The sequence below is a fragment of the Aspergillus oryzae genome, chromosome 1 (genome assembly GCF_000184455.2).
Source record: "Aspergillus oryzae RIB40 DNA, chromosome 1".
Lineage (NCBI taxonomy): Eukaryota > Fungi > Ascomycota > Eurotiomycetes > Eurotiales > Aspergillaceae > Aspergillus > Aspergillus oryzae.
Genome location: NC_036435.1, coordinates 5,940,629 through 5,960,692, shown reverse-complemented (window position 1 = coordinate 5,960,692; position 20,064 = coordinate 5,940,629). Strand labels below are relative to the sequence as shown.

The following is a 20,064-nucleotide window of genomic DNA, read 5'->3' as shown; positions in this document are numbered from 1 at the left end:
AGGAATTTTACGACGTACTACATCCTTGAGCCTTTCCTCCTCAATTCCCCCGCAGCCTAAGATTACATTCGTGGCCTTACTTTTCTTGGCATGGAACCTCGTGTCCAGAGTTTTCAGGAACCACCACACCACATCCAGGGCTCAGAAGTCCATTAGGTTTTTTTTTTACTTCATATTTGATCGTCCGGAAGGTTGCCCCTGTACGGTGTTCCAAGTTTGGTCAGTAAACTTACTACTGCTTAGTCCATTCAGACCTGTGGAGTCAGTCCCTTTCATAAAGGAATTGTTGGTCGAGGCGGAGATAACTAAGCCCATCAGAGTTTAATAAAAGCTTTGCGCGGCCTACGGATGAGAGGTGCCACTCCACACAGTCCACTCGCCCAATGTCGGTAGTTCAGTTTCAATCCCCATTTTAGAATTTTAGTTAAAGAATTAAAAATAATAGAATTAATATTGCACTACTTTCGTTGTGGCCCTTAACCTTCTCGTCTTCCCCCTCTTTTCTTTTCTCATGCTGATAGCTGGTCCATCATGGAATAGGGATATGGATAGCCCCTGAAGAAAAGCGGATATATTAGATATTTCTCCGCTTTGGATTAAATCTCCATAGGGTGCCAGCCCGACGATTTACATACCACATCTGCCGGAGAAACCGGTGTCTCCCCAAGGTGGCTTTTCGTCTTCCTGTTTCTAAGATCGTTTCGACAGCTTCGCCCTACCCTGGGGCACGGCCTCCTCACGTGTCGCACGAAGAATGATAACAGCAGAATCGAGAACAGCACTACGAGAGGTTAAACGACAATGAGTCTGGCTCAGGTGCTGAGTGTGCTGGCCAGTCAAGATGACGAGGGTAACTCCCTTGCACGACGACTGGCTTATACTGACGCTGGCCTTACTTTGGATATCGATCCTTTACCTTCAGCCCAACGCAAGGGTCTTATTGCGGTCACGGTCATGGCCTTCCTATCTTTCATCGCGACTTTGGTTCTGCTATTATTTATCACTTATCGGCTGGTCTTCTGGCGCTCCAACTACGCACGGTATATCGGTTACAATCAGTACATCGTTCTTATCTACAACCTAGTGTTGGCCGATCTGCAACAATCACTCGCATTTTTGATCTGTCTTAAATGGATTACAGAGAACAAAATAGAAGCATCTTCAGCGGCTTGCTTTCTTCAAGGATTCTGGCTGCAGATCGGGGATCCCGGCAGTGGTTTGTTCGTGCTTGCAATTGCTGTCCATACATTTATTCTGGTAGCACTAGGTCACAAACTGAGCCATCGGGTCTTTGTTTGTGGTGTGGTTGGTGTATGGCTTTTTGTAGCCATCTTGGTTATCATTCCACTTGCAGCTCACGGACGATTTGTGTTCATCCCATCGGGCGCATGGGTAAGGGTCCTACGTTTCCCCGATATGAAATCAATTGCTGAACGTAATACCAGTGCTGGATCAGCGAAGAGTACGAGCCAATCCGTTTGTGGACCCATTATATCTGGATTTTCCTGGCTGAATTCGGGACTGTCTGCCTTTACGCCATCATGTGGTTTCAGCTACGACGTCGGATCAAGCAATCGGCGATTCTCGGAAACAGTCAAACAGAAAGTCTCAAGCGCCTGCGACGTGTCATTGGGTACATGATTATCTATCCGGTTGCGTACATTGTTCTATCATTGCCTCTTGCTGCAGGGCGAATGGCAACAGCCCAAGGTCAAACGCCAAGCATCGCCTTCTTCTGTGTCGCTGGTGCCGTGATCACGAGTTCAGGCTTAGTTGATGTCCTTCTCTACACGCTCACCCGCCGAAACCTCATTCTGGAGTCCGAACCGAGTCGCGATCGCAGTTACAACCGCTTTGCAAGCAGCGTAAACCGGAAAACTGACCATCTTACGACCATTACCGCCGCAGAAGGCAAGCACACTCGGACTGATATCAGCGTTCTACGCACCCATCGACACCGTGAAGACGACGATGAATTCGGTCACACTGTGCGCGAAGGATCTACCGACAATATCGTGCAACCTTCCGGCATGGAACTGGCCCCTCTAGGAAAGGTGTATCAACATACTACAATTGAAATCACCCATGAACCTGCATACCCGGAGGCTGAAAGCAGTGACCGGTCGAGCAAAGGCTCCATTGGTGACGGCAAAGGCCCTGCACAGAGCGCTAGGATGTGGGGGAGATAGTCGACAGTCGACTGGCCTGTAGCCCTTACTCACGCCAACTCCTAACGTTATCGAATTAATGTCGAATGCCCTTTTTATTCCTTGTTTCCCTCTTACTCACGCTCTCTTCCCATTCATACACTTTCTTGACATAATACGCTTATTAGTGACGCCCGACCCTTCTATTTCTGGGGGCCTCTTACCTTTTCTATCATTCATGACGCTTATATTGATATCCCAGACCCTCGGCTCTGTGTTTATTTTGGTTCCAGGGTGATTGGTCTATCCCTGCCTTTCATTACATTTATCATGTACATATATAGCATTTCCTTCTACCTTTTCACACATGTCTCTTATTGGGAGGAGATACGATACGAAGATTTGCAACAAATGATGTATAGGCCGTGACGAGCCTTCTCATGGAAGATTCAAACACGCGAGCACCTGTGATCAAGACCTTCGAATAGCATAGATACCATATCTACAATCAAACAAGATACAAAAACTAATAACCTTTCACACACAACTCCACCCCATAACGCCCTAGTATCGATCTACTCATGCACACACCCCGACAAATACTTCCCAAAAATGATCCTTCAGCTCATTAAACAGCGGGACCTATATAAGCTGCAACTCTTATACACGCTAACTCACAATACAAAGGGTTCCAACAAGATCAGCGACGAGAGTGAGCACGGAGCTCCTGTTCGCCTTAGCATGGCTCAACGAACGGAATAGACTAAGAATCTGAGCCAGTCGCTGAAAGGATGGCGTTCCGCGCCGCGTCAGTGCGGTGAAGGGATCTTCGTGATCGTCAAACCGAGGCGAGAGGATCGGCTACGATGTCGGCTGTCTTCGGAAGGGGTCGTGAAGTTCGGTGTTCGTAGTACTTGGTTGTCTGTGGCGAACTGTCGTTGAGGATTTGGGCTTGCTGATGGCACTTTTGGTAGACTGAGTTCGTCTTTTTGTTAATTGTTGACAGGTTTCTTGTCTACTATGTTTTATGTCGGCTTATACGGAATTATGCTTGAATTGATGGGGACCAGGAGGGATTAGTTTGAGCTTGTATGGATTCATGAATGGGGAGGGTAGACCAGTCCCTTTTCTGTCCAATGTTTAACACCTGTCTACTATGAACATATTTCCTTTGGAAGTAATTAGTTGAATAATGTATAATATGGCTATTGTGAGAGTATTTGATCCCTGGGGGGAAAATGTACTTCGGTCGTGCATAGTTATTGGTGGAAGATATATATAATTAGTGGGCTCCTAGTGAGTGTGACTTTTTTACTCTCAGCAACATTGTTTTCCTACTGATCATCGCTGGAATTAATAGGAGCCAAGACAGCAATCCAACTCTCCTTTGCTTTCTCTCCCTGTGTGTGCGTTAAAAGAAGGGGTGGGGAAAGGGACGAAGAGAAGGTTATCCTCTAGTATACCTCAGTCTGCAGATTGGGGACACAGAACTTAACCGCTCATAGAGAAATGTATGCTATCATGGCTCTGTAATTGCAATTTGTCAAATAGTTGTTGTCCAGTAGTGTCTATATAAAAGCTTGATTGCTTACTCAAGGTCAGCATCATCATCATCATCAAGTCCTTGCCTACAGCTCATTCTGTCTCCGTATCATCAGCTCTGGTATTGACCTTATCAATATTCGCCCTCAGTAGTGTCATCCTCAAAGGTATCATCCTCTGTAGTGTCATCCTTTGTAGTAGCATCATCAGTACTGTCATACTCACAGGTTTCGTCCTCAGAGGTATCATCGTCAGAGGTATAATAAGAGCTATCATCCATACTTGCTGCTGCCCAGCTGCGCTTGGCAGTAGCAGAGGCCCCAGATTCCCTGCGAACTGTATCACGAAGAGTAGAAGTCGAAGACTGTCCTGGACCTGCAGTATAAGCGGCCAATGTATTGTTGTTTGCAACAGTCTGTTTCAGAAGACCATTGGCGGCAGCCTGAAAGATAAGGGGATACGATAAATCGTCCTGACCCTTCTCCAGGAAAGCACAAAGAGTGGATGTATCGATACCATCGAGGGTCAATCCAGAATCGGCACGTATAAAGGGAATTATACAATTCTTCTCTCGATCGTGTACTTGTACAAAACTAAGCTCATTAAAAATATGAGCATCAAGGTGATCGTACCCGCCTGTTGCAATTTGCCCTGAGATTTCACCCATCATTAGCCCAAAATATTGACAAAGAAGCTCACGATTTCTCAAAACTGGATTGTTGTCTTGGGTCGCTGCTGCAGTCGACGAAATTGCAACGGGAGCTTTAGACTCCTTGAGACAAGAGAGGGAGGCACCGGTAGTTGTAATTTTTGCATCCTTTCCCGAGCCAACACGCTGTCTCTTGTTACCCTTTGCAACAGCGTAAGAGGCCTCATTGGCTAAGCTTTCGCCGTCCTCGACCCCGCTAAGATCGGAGGTGCTGTCCAATGCTGGGCCAGAACTTCTCGAGGACAAGCTGCAGTACTTGGCTCCAGAGGAGTGGACACAAGTAGCGCATGCTCCATGTTGGACGCCAAAGGCGATGACACAGCCCTTGTAAATAGGAGTAGTTTTGCAACGTCTGCATTCGTCTTTACTAGATAACCTTTCGCCTGTTAGATATATATGTGTGGCGAGGCGATACCCAAGGCGATCGTGATCACCATATTTATGGGGTATAGCGCCTGACGTCGTATGTCTTGCGAGGTCGCGAAGCACAGGACGATCCAATAAGTCTTTTCCGTCCTTGCTGAGGGTCCAGCACTGGAGTGGCTGCAAGCCGCTGCGGTAATATCTATTCTCGGGAGCTCTGAAGGCCATGATATATCAACAGGCTATTGGTGGCTCCTTATTCATGAATGCTTGAATTGATGGCTAATCAAGCTAGCTAGGCCGAAACAAGGAAAGCTATTGTGGGACCGCTTAACTGTCGGAAGAACCATATCCCGGGCCACCTACTAGGTTGAAATCCAGAACATCCAAATACTAGGTATGGTAAAGTGTATAACCTCGGCGGCCGCCTACTGTTATAGCTGAGGCATTTTCTGCGTGTACAAAAGTTTTGTATGTCCCTAGTTATTGGCTATTTTACAGGTGGTTATGACCAATGCTATTGCGTTCTAAATTTCAAGGACCAGTCAGTGGTCACTGTATCAGCTGATACGGATACCCCACAATCTGTCCAGATCCCGATGATTCAACTTACTCGCTTCCATTCAATTACCGAGCATTGACGTTAAGGAACAGATCCCGACCCGCTGATAAACTATATTATTGGCTCAAGACAACACGAAGCCTCTCGCCGGGGGTTTGCTTTCTCCTGTACGGAGTACACCCAAAAATGATTGCCGTTGATCGCTTAGCGATCGGTGTTCGGCTGTGACCAAAGTATCTCCACATCTTCCGCTGGACGGACTGGCGACAATGCGACATCCGCTTAGTCAACCTAGCATAGCATAACTAGCGCGCTGAGGGGTTCACCGAATTAAATGTGTATAACTTAGTATCCAGACATGAACGCCGGTGCTAGACGATACGTGTTAATCTGATTGACCAGGGTGGCTGCTTCTCTCCAGAAGGCTGAGGGCGATCATTTATAGTTGCTCCCAGTGTTGTCATTTGTGCTACTATCTGAGAATAAACACCGTGAAACTTGCCGGCTGACTGTAAAACAACAAGTTGCATGGTGAATTACCGATCCCTCACCTTAATAATATGGAGTGGCAGATATACTTGGGCATTGCATTTGCGCTGTGGATCGTTCAGGTAATACTTTAGTTGTGTGCGCTTACTCCTGGGCGCTCATTCAATACTTCGGTGACTCACCATACTAGGTCCTCTATACAGCTTTCACGTCCCCTCTTCGGCGCGTCCCAGGCCCATTATACACAGTCCTGACTAGGTTACCTCTGAAGCTAGCAAGTCTCACAGGAAATCGCATTTATTTCGTCCACGAGCTGCACCGGAAATATGGCCCAATTGTCCGTATTGCCCCGGACGAGGTCGACATATCTTCACTTGCTGAATTCAGGGAAATTCATCGCGCCGGATCTCCATTCCTGAAGTCAAAATGGTACGAAAAGTTCGTCCCCTCCAAGAGATCTGGAGTCTTTACGATGAGAGACCCTAAAGAACATGCTGCACGGAGGAAGCTGTTTGCACGACCATTCTCGAAATCAGAGCTGCGCCGGACCTGGGAGCCAGCTGTCAGGGAGAAGGTCCAATTGGCAGTCTCTCAGATCCAGCGGGAGTTAAAAGCAGTCGGGAAATCCGACTTGTTGAAATGGTGGACGTTCCTTGCGACAGATGTGAGCGGGCAATTAATGTTCGGAGAGTCGTTTAACATGCTTCAGCTTGGGAAAGTAAGTCGCATACACATATGCGTGCTGCACCGGCCTGTGACTAATGTTTTAGAAAAACCAATACATAAATGTGCTGGAATCCACCATGATGGGCTCTGGAATCGGAGCGGAGCTTCCGTTGGTGGCGTGGCTCGGTCGTCACATTCCTCTTTCATCCTTTCAGAACATGTTCCGTGCGACTGACTACCTTTTCCAATATGGGCAGCGGGCGGTAACAAACAGCCGGACGACCAGTAATGCTAGTCGTAACATCTTTGCTGGTATGGTGTATGAGTCGGAGAAGGGCGACGGCATTATTACCGATGAAGAGGTGGTGCTGGAGGCCGGGAATCTTATCGTCGCCGGTTCAGATACAACCGCAATCACTCTTACGTACCTCATATGGGCAGTGCTCTCACAACCGAAACTGCAACGCGAACTAGAAGAAGAAGTCAACAGCCTCAGCGCCGATTTCGATGACTCTGCGTTGGAGGAGTTACCACTGCTTAATGCAGTCATTATGGAAGCATTGAGGCTTTATGGGGCTGCACCAGGGGCGCTGCCTCGAGAGACACCTGAAGGTGGAGCGAAGTTCTGTGGCTACTTCATTCCCCAAGGGATGACCGTGACCACGCAGGCCTATTCAATCCACAGGGACGGGGATATTTATCCAGATCCCGAGAGGTTTGATGTCAGCCGCTGGCTCAAGACGGAGACGAGCGCCTCTGAGCTTGCCAAGAAGGCTTTTTCACCATTTGGTGCTGGGGGTAGAATTTGTCTTGGGATTCATCTGGCTTGGATGGAGCTCCGTTTGGCGACGGCGCAATTCTTCCGAGAGTGTGCAGGGGTCAGATTGGCGCCAAGTGCGACATGGGAGAACATGCGGCCAGTGAATTACTTTTTAATCTCACCAAGGGGGCATCAGTGTGAGGTTGAGTGTAACTACTGAAAGGTGTCATGTCAGCAGGAAATGGCAAAATCCTTGTTTTTTGTTTTTTTAGTTCCCGTCTCTGTCCAAGGCGTAGAAGTATTAATAACCTGTCATGCCTTGAAAAAAGCAAACTTTAAAATACACTGAGAAAAAAGCCACCCAACAAAAGAAGCAAACACCAGCAAGCAGGTGACTCCACCTTGAGAAAAGGAAAAGTTATTCTCCCGATCTGCAAGATCCAATCCCTCACTCTTCTTGCCCTCGGCTGATGCCGGATCATCCAAGCCATACCCGTTGCCAAGACTCATTCCATCAAAGCTCCACCATATGGACCACTTGATTGTATGGTTGATTGACATCAAGTCGGGATTCGCTTACGCTGTTCGGGATTTGGATTTTTTCTCATCGGCCGACAACAAAACCTAACCATGCCATGCGCAAATCCCTTGACGAAGTATTTCTGCAGGACAGTGTACGATCCTTGCCTTTTTTAAACTCTGCGCGATATTGACCGGGATTTGAGATATGACCGCCGATCTCGAAAATAGGCATTCTATTGTGCAGAAGTCCAGCCGTCCGCCTATCAAACTAGCCTGTCTTTCTTGGTGCGGTTCCTGGCATATATGAAGTGGATGACTGACTAAATGAGTTCTCGTCCTGTGGCAGTCGTACGTTGCGCATACGTTGTGATGGCCAGACAGTTTGCTCCAACTGCGTCGCGAAAGGAAGATCTTGCTCTTATGTGCCCAGCCGACGAGGAGGACCACGATATTGTTCTAGTAGGAAATATAAAGGGAACGTCGTTCGTTGCGAAACAGTAACATCTGTTTTGAAGGTGGGAAGTCGCCTACCGAAGACCTCCAGCAAGCCGGGGATGTCGCCTACCCCAGGAGATGGTAAGCCATTCTTGACCTGTTCTTTAGATGCTCCTGGTAAGAGTCAAGGGTCTAATGAGTGTTATATAGAATGGGTCCACCAACTGGGAGGTTTGTGCGGCCCAGGGGCAGGGCTGCGCAGCGTGGAAATGCCCTTTGCAGAAATTGACTCTATATTTGACTCTATCTTTGGCTCAAATGTAGACGAAATCAACCCCAGCCCCAACTCAAAATCGGTATACAGTCCCGTACGACTCTATGGCAGTAATGAGGATATGTAAGCTTGGGTGCAGAACTACCATTAAGTGTTGTGCTGACAGAGTTAGACTTGACGCTTATTACGTTTTTATTCATCCTTACTTCCCCATATTGCCCCCATCTGAGCATCAGCCGGTGTCTAGCCGTCCGCTAGCTAGAGGCCCGCCAACCTTTGAACCGACGAGCCCTCTAAGCCTGGCTATCTCAGCCATACTGTCCCTGATACCCCATCCAAACGAAAAGAAACCTAGGACGACAGAGTATTTGAAGAGACGAAGGGAATATGCACATTGCTTTGCTCAAACGGCCCTTGGTGTCATTGAAAAAGACTACGAGCTGCTCAGTATGAGCCAAAACTCCCAGACTGGTTTAGCCAACACTACCAGAGCCTTTGAACGAGCACCGTTTCATCCAAAGCTGGAAGTACCCCTGGAAGGCGTCGTGACATTGTCAATGCTTAGCATTTATGAGTATGCACAGCGAGGGAACATTGATGGCATGCTTCAACGGGCTAACCAGGCGCTTGCACTGGCTATGAGTATGGCCTTGCATGAGGCAGTAGAGGAGGAACCGTATGCAGATTCTAAACGCAGAGTTTGGTGGATGACGGTGGGTCTCTTGTGATGTATTACTTGTTCGGTCGTTGCTGATGTTGAGCCAGTATATGATGGCATGTCAAGCATCGGCTATTAGTGGAACGGTTCGTATGTATGCGTATTCTGCACTGGATACATGACTCATACTTCACAGTCCCCAGCCTTCGATCTTTATGATCCATGGTTTGTAACTCCATATCCGGAAGTATGTTATTCTACAAGTCTAAAACTGGCTCGTACGCAATCACTTACCAATCTCCATAGGGTTGGAAACTTGTCGTCGAGGCCCAACAGGTCCTTGTGGAATCGGCCGTATTCGCCAGTGACCTTGATAGGACGATGCAGGAGGCTGATGACGCATCATGGGTTTCGAAACGTATGGAGGAGCTTGACAGGCAGATATCGTCTCTTTTGTTTTGCAGCCGAGATGCTCCCCTAGTCTCTCAGATGGCGCCACAGCCTGAATCCGTTGAGCGCATGACATCAAAGACTATGAGGGACTTTGCAGAGATCAAGCTACACACGTAAATACTGCCCAGCCATAGAAAGTGATAACCCAGCTAACGGCACAGGGCACGGATCAAACTGCACCGATTGTGCGCATTTCAAGATATTCTATCCGGCTCTATACGACATCCAGATGTATCGATACCCACGGACACGAATTCTCGGATGGATATGCCGTTGGAAATGAGCAGCGACCCTAGATTGGTTGAAGACTTGTCGCTGATGACCCAGATCCACAAGCTTCAGATGCCGTTCACCAGCGAGGAGTCATCCAAAATCTGCCTGCATGCAGCACTCAACATTGTCACCTTGCTTGATAACCTACTCTACCCGAATCATACTAGCGACATCCTGGCTAATACACAGTACGCCCGCGGGGGGTGTGGTAGTGAACTTCCTCGAACGATGCCAACAGTGGTATGCTGCGGAGTGCAGTCCAGCTATGCAATGTTGATGCTGGGTCTCAAAGCGCGGGCTATTCAACACACTACACATGATGACATTAATGTTCTAGATACCACGTCTTTATCCGATTTTCGGAACGAGCTATACCACAACTTACGGTTGATAGTCAAGTTCCTAGAGAATTACTCTATCGCCTTTGAGGCTATCCAGGGGATAAGTGGTATATTATTTCACTTCCTAACAAGACGCTGGCTAACTTGCTGCAGACAAATTAAATCAGGCCATCGACCGGGAGTTCTTGACGTAGAATAAGTCTTCCTATTCCCCAAATCTGCATTGGAGACTCCTCTTCTGTTTTCATTAAGCATCAGTAGCCGTTAGCCACATAGATGAATGAATAATGTGATACCATAGAGACATGTACGTGATGTGATACACATGACTTATAGCGATTTTTGCATGTTCAATGGCCAGGTCGTTTACTTCTTTGTCCTTACTTCGTCCAATGTGCTACCACACACCGACAGTGGCTACCACAGTAACGGACTAGCTCGGATGCCGCATTGCCTGCAACGCGCGAGGGAGTATGCGCTGGACTCACTCCTCTCGAGAGATTCCTTTTAGGTACCTAACGGAGCTTCACGTCTGGTGACGTGGAAGCAATATTCAAGCACAAGGGCTCGGGCAAAACGGCCAATACACGCTTGTCAAGATACCATTGGCCCCAACAAGCCACATCCCTCACACCCTTTGCATCTAACACAGAGTTTAAACGTGCTACCGAGACACTCGATTTCGGCGAGAAAAGCAGCCCAAAGAATCTAGCACACGACCTCATACCAAAGCTTTCTAAAAGACGAATCTAAGAAAGGCAAGGGGCAATCTAAAACCGACCTGTTCATACCTAGCATCCAGAGCAAGGAAGTTCGCTTATGTGTATTCACCAAGAGAGGACCAATAACGCCAAGGGATAAGTATCCATGATGGGGGATCAACCTGCCAAATGTGGGTTGCATCCCAAATAACCGGTTCCTGCAAGGTTGGTACCTAACAGTACCGACATGCAGCAAGGCATTTGTATTGGTGGCGAATGTCTTTTGTGTCTCTAATCGAATGGGAGCCGAGGATATTTATGCAAGGGGGGTTAGCTGCATATGGTTGACGAAGCCGCTCAACAAGCATTTTTGCCACATCTGATATATCTGAGAGGAGTGCTCGTTGGGAAATTTAATGTCACTCGTGACCCCAGGGAACCATCGGTACTCAATCTCCTTACAGGAAGGTCTGTTGATCCGGGGTCTTGTCTGGGACAGACCGTGGATGTGGGTGTTGTCCTTTTTTTTTTTTTTTTTTTTTTCAGGGAGCAAGAGAAGAACAGCCCTCACAACATGAACGCCAATGGAGTAGAATACTTGCGAGTGGACATGAGAGCTATATTCAAGCGTATTCGAGATCTCAAAGGAAGTAGACCATCTTTTACCATACCATACATTCCATACAAGCCAATAACCAACATAAACCAATAGAATCCAGCCCTCGACGCTAAACCTACACCGAGTCGCCAAATTGCCACGAACCGAATACGGAATTCGTCACGCGACGGGGCTAAGTAATCAGGGCACGTGAACGATGTTCAAGTCTTCGGTTTGAGAGATGCTACATTAGTATCTACGAGATAAGAATATATTTATACCAAACTTGTCAAACAGTGTAGGAATATATGTCGCTTATGTTAAACGTAAGCTCCAACCAATATATATTGTCACTCGCTTTAGTGACGTCAGCCAATTGCTAGCAGAAGAATATAGTACCCGTCGTGATATAAAAATTCACGATGATACATCGGGGTCAGATTTGTCTAGTACGGTAGGTTTGTTCCAAGCAACGATCAACGTAAATATTACCTATTATGATAGACATTCTGGAGCCTGCAAAGTGATGTGCATTCTTGGCCCTCCACTTCTCGTGTTCTTCAGTCCTTTCATCTCACGTCGATGAGATTGTCAGTTTGTACACCCCTTCATACAGTTGGTATACAATTGGATTATAAATGTATGGACTATTGGATAGTCCCAGGATAAGCATCTATATTGTTTCTAGTGCAATCCAACCTTGATGATTCTGGTTGAGGAAGAAAGGAGCCAGATGCAGTCATGTATGATCGTCGCCTCAGGCTCGTATTCCGTCTCAGAATAAGGCTCATTGCAGATCTGATAACCAACACGGCGTTACAATGGAAGAGGCAACGATATAAAAATGGATATGATTGACATTTCACATGAACACCGTTAGATATATAGATCCGTCATATCATTCTCCAGCTCAACTCATCCAATATCACAACTCTACTCAGACATCCCAAATCCAAGACGACCATTCCAACAAGAAAATCACGATAATCAAGAAACGAACCAACAAAATGAACCTCACCCTCCTCACCACCCTCCTAACCACCCTGGCAACAACCAACGCCCTCACCCCCAACACCGCAAACAGCACCACCGGCCAGAAAATCCTCGACAAGGCCCTCACAGCAGCAGGAACGCCCTACGCCTGGGGCGGCGGATCCTGCAAAGGTCCTACACACGACCAACCGCCCTACCAATACGGCGATATCGGGTATGACTGCTCGGGACTCGTGTGTTGGGCTGTGTGTCAGGTCACAGGCCGGGATTTGTTCTCGGAGGGTTTGCGTGTGACGTCTGATATGTATTGCGCGGAGGAGAAGGAGTTGAAGTATAAGTATGTTTTCTTTTCTTTCTTTTCTTTGTTTTGGTTGGCGTGGCTTGGTATGAGTGCCAGAAGGGTGGATAGGGCTAATGAGTGTTTAGGAAATATCCGTATGAGCAGCGGAGAGCGGGCGATGCTGTTTTCTTCGGTGGAGAGTGTGATTGTGCGGATAGGGAGAGTATTCATCATGTTGGGTTGATGATGTAGGTTTTTCTTCTTTCTCTGAGGATATCATTGGGGTTAAAAGGGGGATGCTAATCGTGATAGGGACTCTGGGGATCGCATGTGGAATGCTCCTAATGACCGCGTGAATAAGGTCCAGGAGAACAGTATCGCGAAGTTTGGGGAGAAACCTTGTCCTTATGTTGTGCGGTTTGCTTGATGAGGTATGTGGGCTTAGGGAGTACGATGTCTAGGGCGAGAGGAGGGAGTAGATAGGATAGTGTATGATGTTGTAGATATTCTTATGATATTGTCTCTTATATGATGAACCGATGAAAGTAACCCAGACTTGCTCTAGACGCTGAAAGTGATATTGAATGCTCTGCGACGTAATTTGCCTCCGAAAAACTAAAATTTCCCCTCAAGGCAGATATCTCCTAGCAAGGTTGCATCTGATTTATGTTCTGTAAGTATAGACTCTAGTTATACGTAAGAATGACCCTCATGAAAAAAGGCTACCTATAAGCGGACGTAAGGATGGTACTGCTTCCAAGTTGACTTCATCTTACAGCAAGCCAGGCAAGAACGGGATTCCAATACTTTACGCTCAAAACAGCCCAGACATTTTGCGGAGGTCGTGTTCGCCTTTTGGATATCTGAGCGCGCATGACGCGCCTTCGCCTACCGCCGTGGCACGAATTACACCGAAGCCAGACTTGTCCAACCGACGCGGACAAAGAATCATGGCTGTGTCACTTACAATATCGTTCGAGACCACCTTCAATTGCACAAGAATAGCAACTCCTTTCTTTGTGTGGCAGGCGTGTGCAACTCTATACAAGATGTGTCGCCGCAGAAGGTTCTCAAGGCGTTCCACACGGGCTGAGAGCCTCAGGCGACTGTGTCTGTGACGGGGTTTAGGGTCTAGGAGACTATGGGATATGAACATGTGAACGCGGTTGCTCTCTCAAATCGCTGGTGCATGGGGCTGAGTGACCCTAGGGCTTCTGCGTGTATTCCTGGAGAGTACGCCCGTGATTCATGGTTGCTCAAGGAACCGGCGGCGTGGTCCATTGAGTCTATGACAATGTGTGGTTGGCTTTGTTGATGCTTGCGCCCGAGAGGGTCTTTCACGAAGGTTTTAGACGCGATTTGGCCCAGACATGTATGACAGTAACAGCGGCGATTGTGTTGTCGGGTCTATGACACAAACCAAGTTCAACAAGCCCAGTAGTACGCGTAGGGTTCGCGTATGCTGCGTTGGTCAGGGTTGAATTCTGTCCTTGAGTTGCGAGCCACGCAAGACGAGCAACCGAGTCGAGACTGAGTACTTCAGACATGACAGGACGAGTGATAACTGTTCAAGGTCTAGTGCTGGTGGGGATGAGGTTCGTGTCCGAAGTGAAACGAGTGGATATGACTTGGCATTCATTCGGGGACCAAAGTCGGGAACACGCCTTCGCCTATCACAACACTTCTCAGCCCCCGGGCGATCCATCCACTTTTGCCCCCACCCCCGAATCCCAAGCGAAAGTGACAAATTGTCATCATGCCACCACCCCTGGTATGTTGCCATGCTGATTGGAATAATTGAAACCCGGAAGAGTGGTTAAAGGTCGCCGACCGTGTGGACGGCGTTTTACATGCGTCACCGAGTTAAATGTGGCGTCCTTTAATTTGTCTGTCACTTATCAGGTTTACCATGCAGAATTGATTGCACAGTCATCATGCCTCGCACGGACGGTTCGCCCCTTTCCACTAGATGGAACCACTCTCTCTGTGCATAAAGCAAATCCCGGTCCCTCCTTGAAGTGGATGCGTTATGATTCGATCCAAACACCGCAGAATAGCCTTTTGGGCTTAGCTCGTATTGTGATTCTTCAGTCTGCACCATGTATGCACTCTGCAGTGTATCCTTCGGATTGTTATCTCCCTGCTGCTGGGAAATGGCACCGGTCACCCCGATATCCTGGTTCAGCCATATGGTGTGCTCTCTGCAACACCGGGGCGGGCTCACGTGCCTCCCGTCGCCATTTTGGCTCTGATGAAGTCGGCAAGCCCGCTCACGTGAGCTCTCCAGGGTCGGAGATATCAGACTGTGACAGCGAGATCCGATCCGGGTCACCACCAGATCCGGGACATGTGACGAGGCCAAGAAGGTCGGGGAGTTGAAGGATTTGCAGATGCATATTGGATGCCGACAAATTGCGGAGGAAGGAAGCCGAAGGATATGAAATCCGTTTCAGAGTCTGGTTCGGGGAGATTTGTTATATTGTATGCTCATATGGGTTGATCACGGCGGTGACGTAATTCCCCGGACGGGGACTCCTCCCCTTGAGATATTTTCGTAGTCCCGATGGACACGAGTCAGGGTCAAATCAACAGGAAGCAAGGGAGCAGCGAACGCGAATACTTTATGAAGAACGGGATCCAGTGTGAAGTGGAACTTGTTGTCGCCGAACTGGTTGGTCGCCGACTCGGGGATCTCGGGATCGACGAATGGGGACGGGGACCACCGGACTAACCGCATAGTTCGGTACGGTAAACCACAGCCGAATCTACTATTGATGTTTATAGATATGAGATACATACAACAAGCAATGGAACCTTCGATCATCTGGAGCTAGACTCAACTTAATCCTTTGTCTCCCCGCTTTGTGTGACCTTCCTTTGTCTGGGCCACAGACAATGCAGGACCCTACCACCCCGTCCAAGCCACCCTCATCCCGGCAGCCCTCTTCCTTAGCTTGTGTATCCTGTCGCCGCCGCCATTTAAAGTGCGATGCCCTGCTACCAGCCTGTACTCGCTGCCAATCCACCAATTTAGAATGTCGTTATGTTCGGTCGAGGCGAGGATTGCGTACAAAACCGACTAATCAATCCCCCCAGCGGTTCCACGAACAAATGTTGACTGCAGACGATTTTGCTACCTGGCTGAATGCCACCACTCTCGCAACAGACTTGGAGGTGAGCTCCCAAACCGGGCATTGGGTCAAGGGATGACTGGACTGACAAGAACAGGCAGATCCGGTACTTCTTCAAGGGCTCGAAACGCCGCCAGTATGGGACATTCCTTGCCTCCAGGATGATACAACCACAGCCACCTGGCACGAGCCAGAGCCTGTCACCACGATTACCCCTGAGATAGCTTATGATCCAATGGTGCAGTTATACTATCAAAACTTCCACCGGTCACACCCTTTCTTGATACCGAGAAAGGTACTTCATTCTCCTCTTCGCCACCGAATACCCACCTATATCACAGGGATTATGCGTTACATTGGCGCACATTACTACCCCGAAGCAAGATTCAAGGAAGAATTCCGGCCGGCAGCGTATACGGTTCTATCCGATGTCACCCCGCGGGACGGGTTCAAAGTTCAAGGACTGTTGTTACTTGCGGTCATCGAGCATGCCCACGGCCAAGAAGAGAACGCGTACCTAAAGATCCAAATGGCGATTGATCTCGCCCTGGAGCTGGGAATGAACCGGACCAGTTTTGCTCTCGTAAACTCTGAAGGTAGTTCGGTGCTCGCCGAAAGCTGGCGGAGGACGTTCTGGGAACTATATGTTGTAGACGGGCTGTTGGCAGCTATGCGAGACCAAAGCTCGTATCGTCTGTTTTCCCATAAGGCGGATGTGCGATTGCCTTGCGCTGAGGAACTGTATAATTCTGCCAGTGAGGTATGATCTCCCTTAATTCCTGAATAAGCACTAGTGAGAATGACTGACATTCGGAAGATCACGCCAACTACACGAACATTGGACGACCTCAAACAAAGCTGGTCCCTAGACCAATGCAGCTCCTCCTTCACTTACCGAATTGAAGCTGCGCAGAACCTCGGGCTGGTCATGGAAGTGAACCGCTCACTGGATATTGATCTCGAGGCCCGGGTTGAGACAGTTGACGCCACTCTTGTCTCGTCGCTCATGCAAATACCTTCATCTTAGGATAGCACCTCTCTCGACAACTCGAGTATCGATGAAATGCTCTTCCAAGCAGAGATGATCACCTACCTGTAAGGCTCGTTTGGGATACCCTTCCCAAAGCACAAGGCTGACCGAGACTACCAGAGCACTTATATATCTTCACCACCCTCGTTCGAGTATGCGCTTTGCTTCTTTCCACGCTCGCACGTGGTGCACCCGGCTCCGAATTTGCAACAACAACCCGCCGCCTACAGAGCTGGACCTGCATTCGCAAAAGTTCCTGCGTGCGGCGGATATGTTATCCAACCTCGTCACTCTGCCGAGTACAATCAAGTCCAGGACTCCTTTCTTTACATGTGCCCTCGCAATGTGTGTTATTGTACACACGGCAGCGTGCCTGATCATGTCGACCCCTGACAAGGTCGAGTCGCTCAAGGCACGAATACAATTGAGCATCGGGGGTCTGAATATGCTGGGCAAGTCCTGGCCGCTGGCAAAGATGGTGAGACAGCAGATGGTGAATATGTATCAAGAGGTCGGACTGCGCTGAATGTCGCTGTCTCTTCTGCGATATATTCCTGAGTTACTCTTTCGCCTACGGCGGACGGCTGATCGCCTTTCATGGCACCTTCAAAGTATACGTCTAATTAATCGCCGGATTGTAAAAGGCGTAATGATGCCGAGCCTGGAGCGCGGGAGATATCCTGAAGGTCGTCGAGGTTGATCCGGAGACGACAAGGGAGGTACTGGATGATTCAGAGAGTCATCTGGAGGATAACCCCTAGCGGATACTCTGCCTTGAGAGAATAACTTTCTCACACCCCCGACTACGGTCCAAAGGAGGCTGAGGTTGAGCCGAGTCTCGCACTTTGTGCGCCTCCTGCATCCATTGTATAGCCAACCGGCGTCACAAACACCAAATAGACTCGAATGTCAAGCAGAGACTGGCAACAATTTGAGATATATAGTATTAGTGGATGGTACAAAACCTAGAGAGGGCGGTGACTCAAGTTCATTGTGTTTAATATTACTTGCATGTCTGCGAGCGATGCGTCAAAGTACCATCCTATGCATCCATACTTTTGTTACATAGAGAAGAAAGCCGATATATATCAGAAGAGTATCAGATACGGAATATAGCCACAGTTTGCAACTAAGAAATCCATGGTGATCCCAAGCTTCTATCAGAGGTATAACTTATACAAAGAACACACAAGATAGTCAGCAAATGACTTCAGGCCTATGATATCAGACTTCACTTTGGTACGATGTTGGAGGATCAGCTCGAATTCCACTCCAATCCGCATCCCAGCCTCCTTGTTTGGTGTGGAACTCGAACGTATTCAAGGGTGTGAGTGTGGGCTGCAATTCGTGAATAACTCTGCTGTCAAACGCACAGAAAAGAGAAGAAAACACGAAAAGCTCCATAAAAGAAGATCGCCACCAAATACCTCAATATCGAGTAATATTGTGGCCATCAAGCTGGCACAAGTCCCATACGATCCAACGCAATAGTGGCAATTTCTCGCAGAATATCCAAAGGATACTCCAAGGTGTCAAAAGGGTTACGATCCTGGAACCGGGTCCGCCCAACGATGTCGCCTCGCGCGACACCAATAACCTGGTTTTGGCTATCCGCAGGTTTCGGAAAAATCACCTATATCTACTTAGTCCTGACACCACGCCAACCTGAAGAATATTTGGTATTAGCGGGAGTCGAAAAGCACCCACCTGATCTGGTCCCTCGTGTACTGGCATACCATTCTCGTCCAGTTTATAGACCTTGACAACCCCACTAACGTGGTAATTATCGCTGTGTTTGCGCCATTCAATTATAAAAACGGTCTTTATGGCCCCGTTACCTCCAACTAACAACATGTCCACATCGTTCTCCATTTCTGTGAGATCCTCTGACCACCCGCTTTCCATAGCCAGGCAAGGGAACAGGCAGGTCGTCGGGAGCGTGAAAAGATCAGGATCCTTCTTTGATCCCCTATATGGCCCCTGATTGAAATCCAGAGCTATAGATCAAGATAACTTATCAGCCTTCGCCTCGTTGGAGGGAGTGGACACAGTGATCATACTTGTTCCTGCGTACGTGTGAAGCTCACGAAAGTCTTCGGGTGTTATCAATCCGTTTTCACGCCAAGCAGAACTACACTCCATTTGCCAAGGTTGAATACAGTTATGGACCCATGTTGGCATGATTTTCAATGAGAAATCGCCGGTGACTGTGTTGTAGGACTTTCTGAATAGAGTGGAGGGAGTAAGTGGATAATGGACTACCTACCCATCAGAGGATGGGGTTGTTCAACTTACCTCACGGCTCTGCCTTCATGGTTATCCTCGATGTAATCCCAGGCATCTTGTATCCAAGTGTTTTGTATACCCTTGTATACTAGGAAGAGATTGCACTGGGAGTCTCTGATCTGCCCTGTGACGTGGGCCAGAAAATCAGTATAGTGAGGAAAGAGGGAAGCTTGGAAGTGGATAGTAGAGTTTGCCATTTTGATGCTCGTACAAATTGATTTCCGTGATATACAAGCTCAGAGGCTAAGGATAGAGGATGAGGGGGAAATCTAGAAAAAGAAGGGGGGAAGGCCTATACATAAGCCGGTGGTGAGCGCGTCAACGCAGCATCATAGATGGATCATAGTGCCATCCAATACCACGCAGCTATGGTCAAAATTGAATATGTAGGATGCTTATTATCAATCTGCTTTTTATACCAAGCATCCCTACACTGCATCTAGAATGGCTGGATACAATCATGAATCTCTGTTGCCATTATTCTCAACGAGAAATCACCCATACTGAGTTATAGGGCATTCTGAATAAGGGAGAGCAAGTAGACTATAGATCAGGGGTTTTCTATACCTCTGCCTATGGAGCTACGATCATGATTAAAGTTTTCCCAATAATTCATCCAGGTCATTCAATTAAAGAAATTCTCTAAAATTGTTGGAGCCTAACTATTGAATGTCTAACTATGCAAACGCCTCTCCGGTTAGTCCGGAATGCCTCAAGCCATAAAGCCCATGGATAGGCGAGATACAATGAATAAAAATCTTCAATCTAACCGGAACGTGCATCACAGCACTTCATACTTGAATTAGCCATCGTTATGCACTCATGGCCCTGTTCTGTCCCCCTTTCTTGAT

The 20,064-nt window shown here is 48.0% G+C and overlaps 6 protein-coding genes across 6 annotated transcripts; 5 read left to right on the top strand and 1 right to left on the bottom strand.

Annotated features, from left to right (window-relative positions):
• Positions 1 to 841: 841 nt before the first annotated feature.
• gprC lies at positions 842 to 2,189 on the top strand (the record flags this gene model as incomplete). Its single annotated transcript, XM_023234233.1, has 4 exons — positions 842 to 850; positions 923 to 1,040; positions 1,142 to 1,392; positions 1,446 to 2,189. The coding sequence occupies 4 exons, from the start codon at positions 842 to 844 to the stop codon at positions 2,187 to 2,189; spliced, it is 1,122 nt and encodes a 373-aa protein (XP_023088842.1).
• Positions 2,190 to 4,299: 2,110 nt separating this feature from the next.
• On the top strand, positions 4,300 to 7,458 carry AO090005000174 (cytochrome P450; the record flags this gene model as incomplete). The annotated part of the gene is made up of 3 exons (XM_023234232.1): positions 4,300 to 4,317; positions 6,003 to 6,530; positions 6,583 to 7,458. 3 exons carry the CDS (start codon positions 4,300 to 4,302, stop codon positions 7,456 to 7,458), a joined length of 1,422 nt encoding a protein of 473 aa, XP_023088843.1.
• A 5,042-nt stretch (positions 7,459 to 12,500) lies between these two features.
• On the top strand, positions 12,501 to 13,193 carry AO090005000176 (uncharacterized protein; the record flags this gene model as incomplete). Its single annotated transcript, XM_023234231.1, has 2 exons — positions 12,501 to 12,823; positions 13,079 to 13,193. The coding sequence occupies 2 exons, from the start codon at positions 12,501 to 12,503 to the stop codon at positions 13,191 to 13,193; spliced, it is 438 nt and encodes a 145-aa protein (XP_023088844.1).
• Positions 13,194 to 15,661: 2,468 nt separating this feature from the next.
• On the top strand, positions 15,662 to 16,924 carry AO090005000179 (uncharacterized protein; the record flags this gene model as incomplete). The annotated part of the gene is made up of 3 exons (XM_001817231.3): positions 15,662 to 15,940; positions 15,995 to 16,657; positions 16,715 to 16,924. The coding sequence occupies 3 exons, from the start codon at positions 15,662 to 15,664 to the stop codon at positions 16,922 to 16,924; spliced, it is 1,152 nt and encodes a 383-aa protein (XP_001817283.3).
• Positions 16,925 to 16,978: 54 nt separating this feature from the next.
• AO090005000180 (fungal specific transcription factor domain-containing protein) lies at positions 16,979 to 17,453 on the top strand (the record flags this gene model as incomplete). The annotated part of the gene is made up of 2 exons (XM_001817232.3): positions 16,979 to 16,992; positions 17,048 to 17,453. 2 exons carry the CDS (start codon positions 16,979 to 16,981, stop codon positions 17,451 to 17,453), a joined length of 420 nt encoding a protein of 139 aa, XP_001817284.3.
• A 927-nt stretch (positions 17,454 to 18,380) lies between these two features.
• AO090005000182 (uncharacterized protein) lies at positions 18,381 to 19,410 on the bottom strand (the record flags this gene model as incomplete). Its single annotated transcript, XM_023234230.1, has 5 exons — positions 18,381 to 18,560; positions 18,635 to 18,716; positions 18,777 to 18,924; positions 18,988 to 19,058; positions 19,223 to 19,410. 5 exons carry the CDS (start codon positions 19,408 to 19,410, stop codon positions 18,381 to 18,383), a joined length of 669 nt encoding a protein of 222 aa, XP_023088845.1.
• Between the last annotated feature and the right edge of the window lie 654 nt (positions 19,411 to 20,064).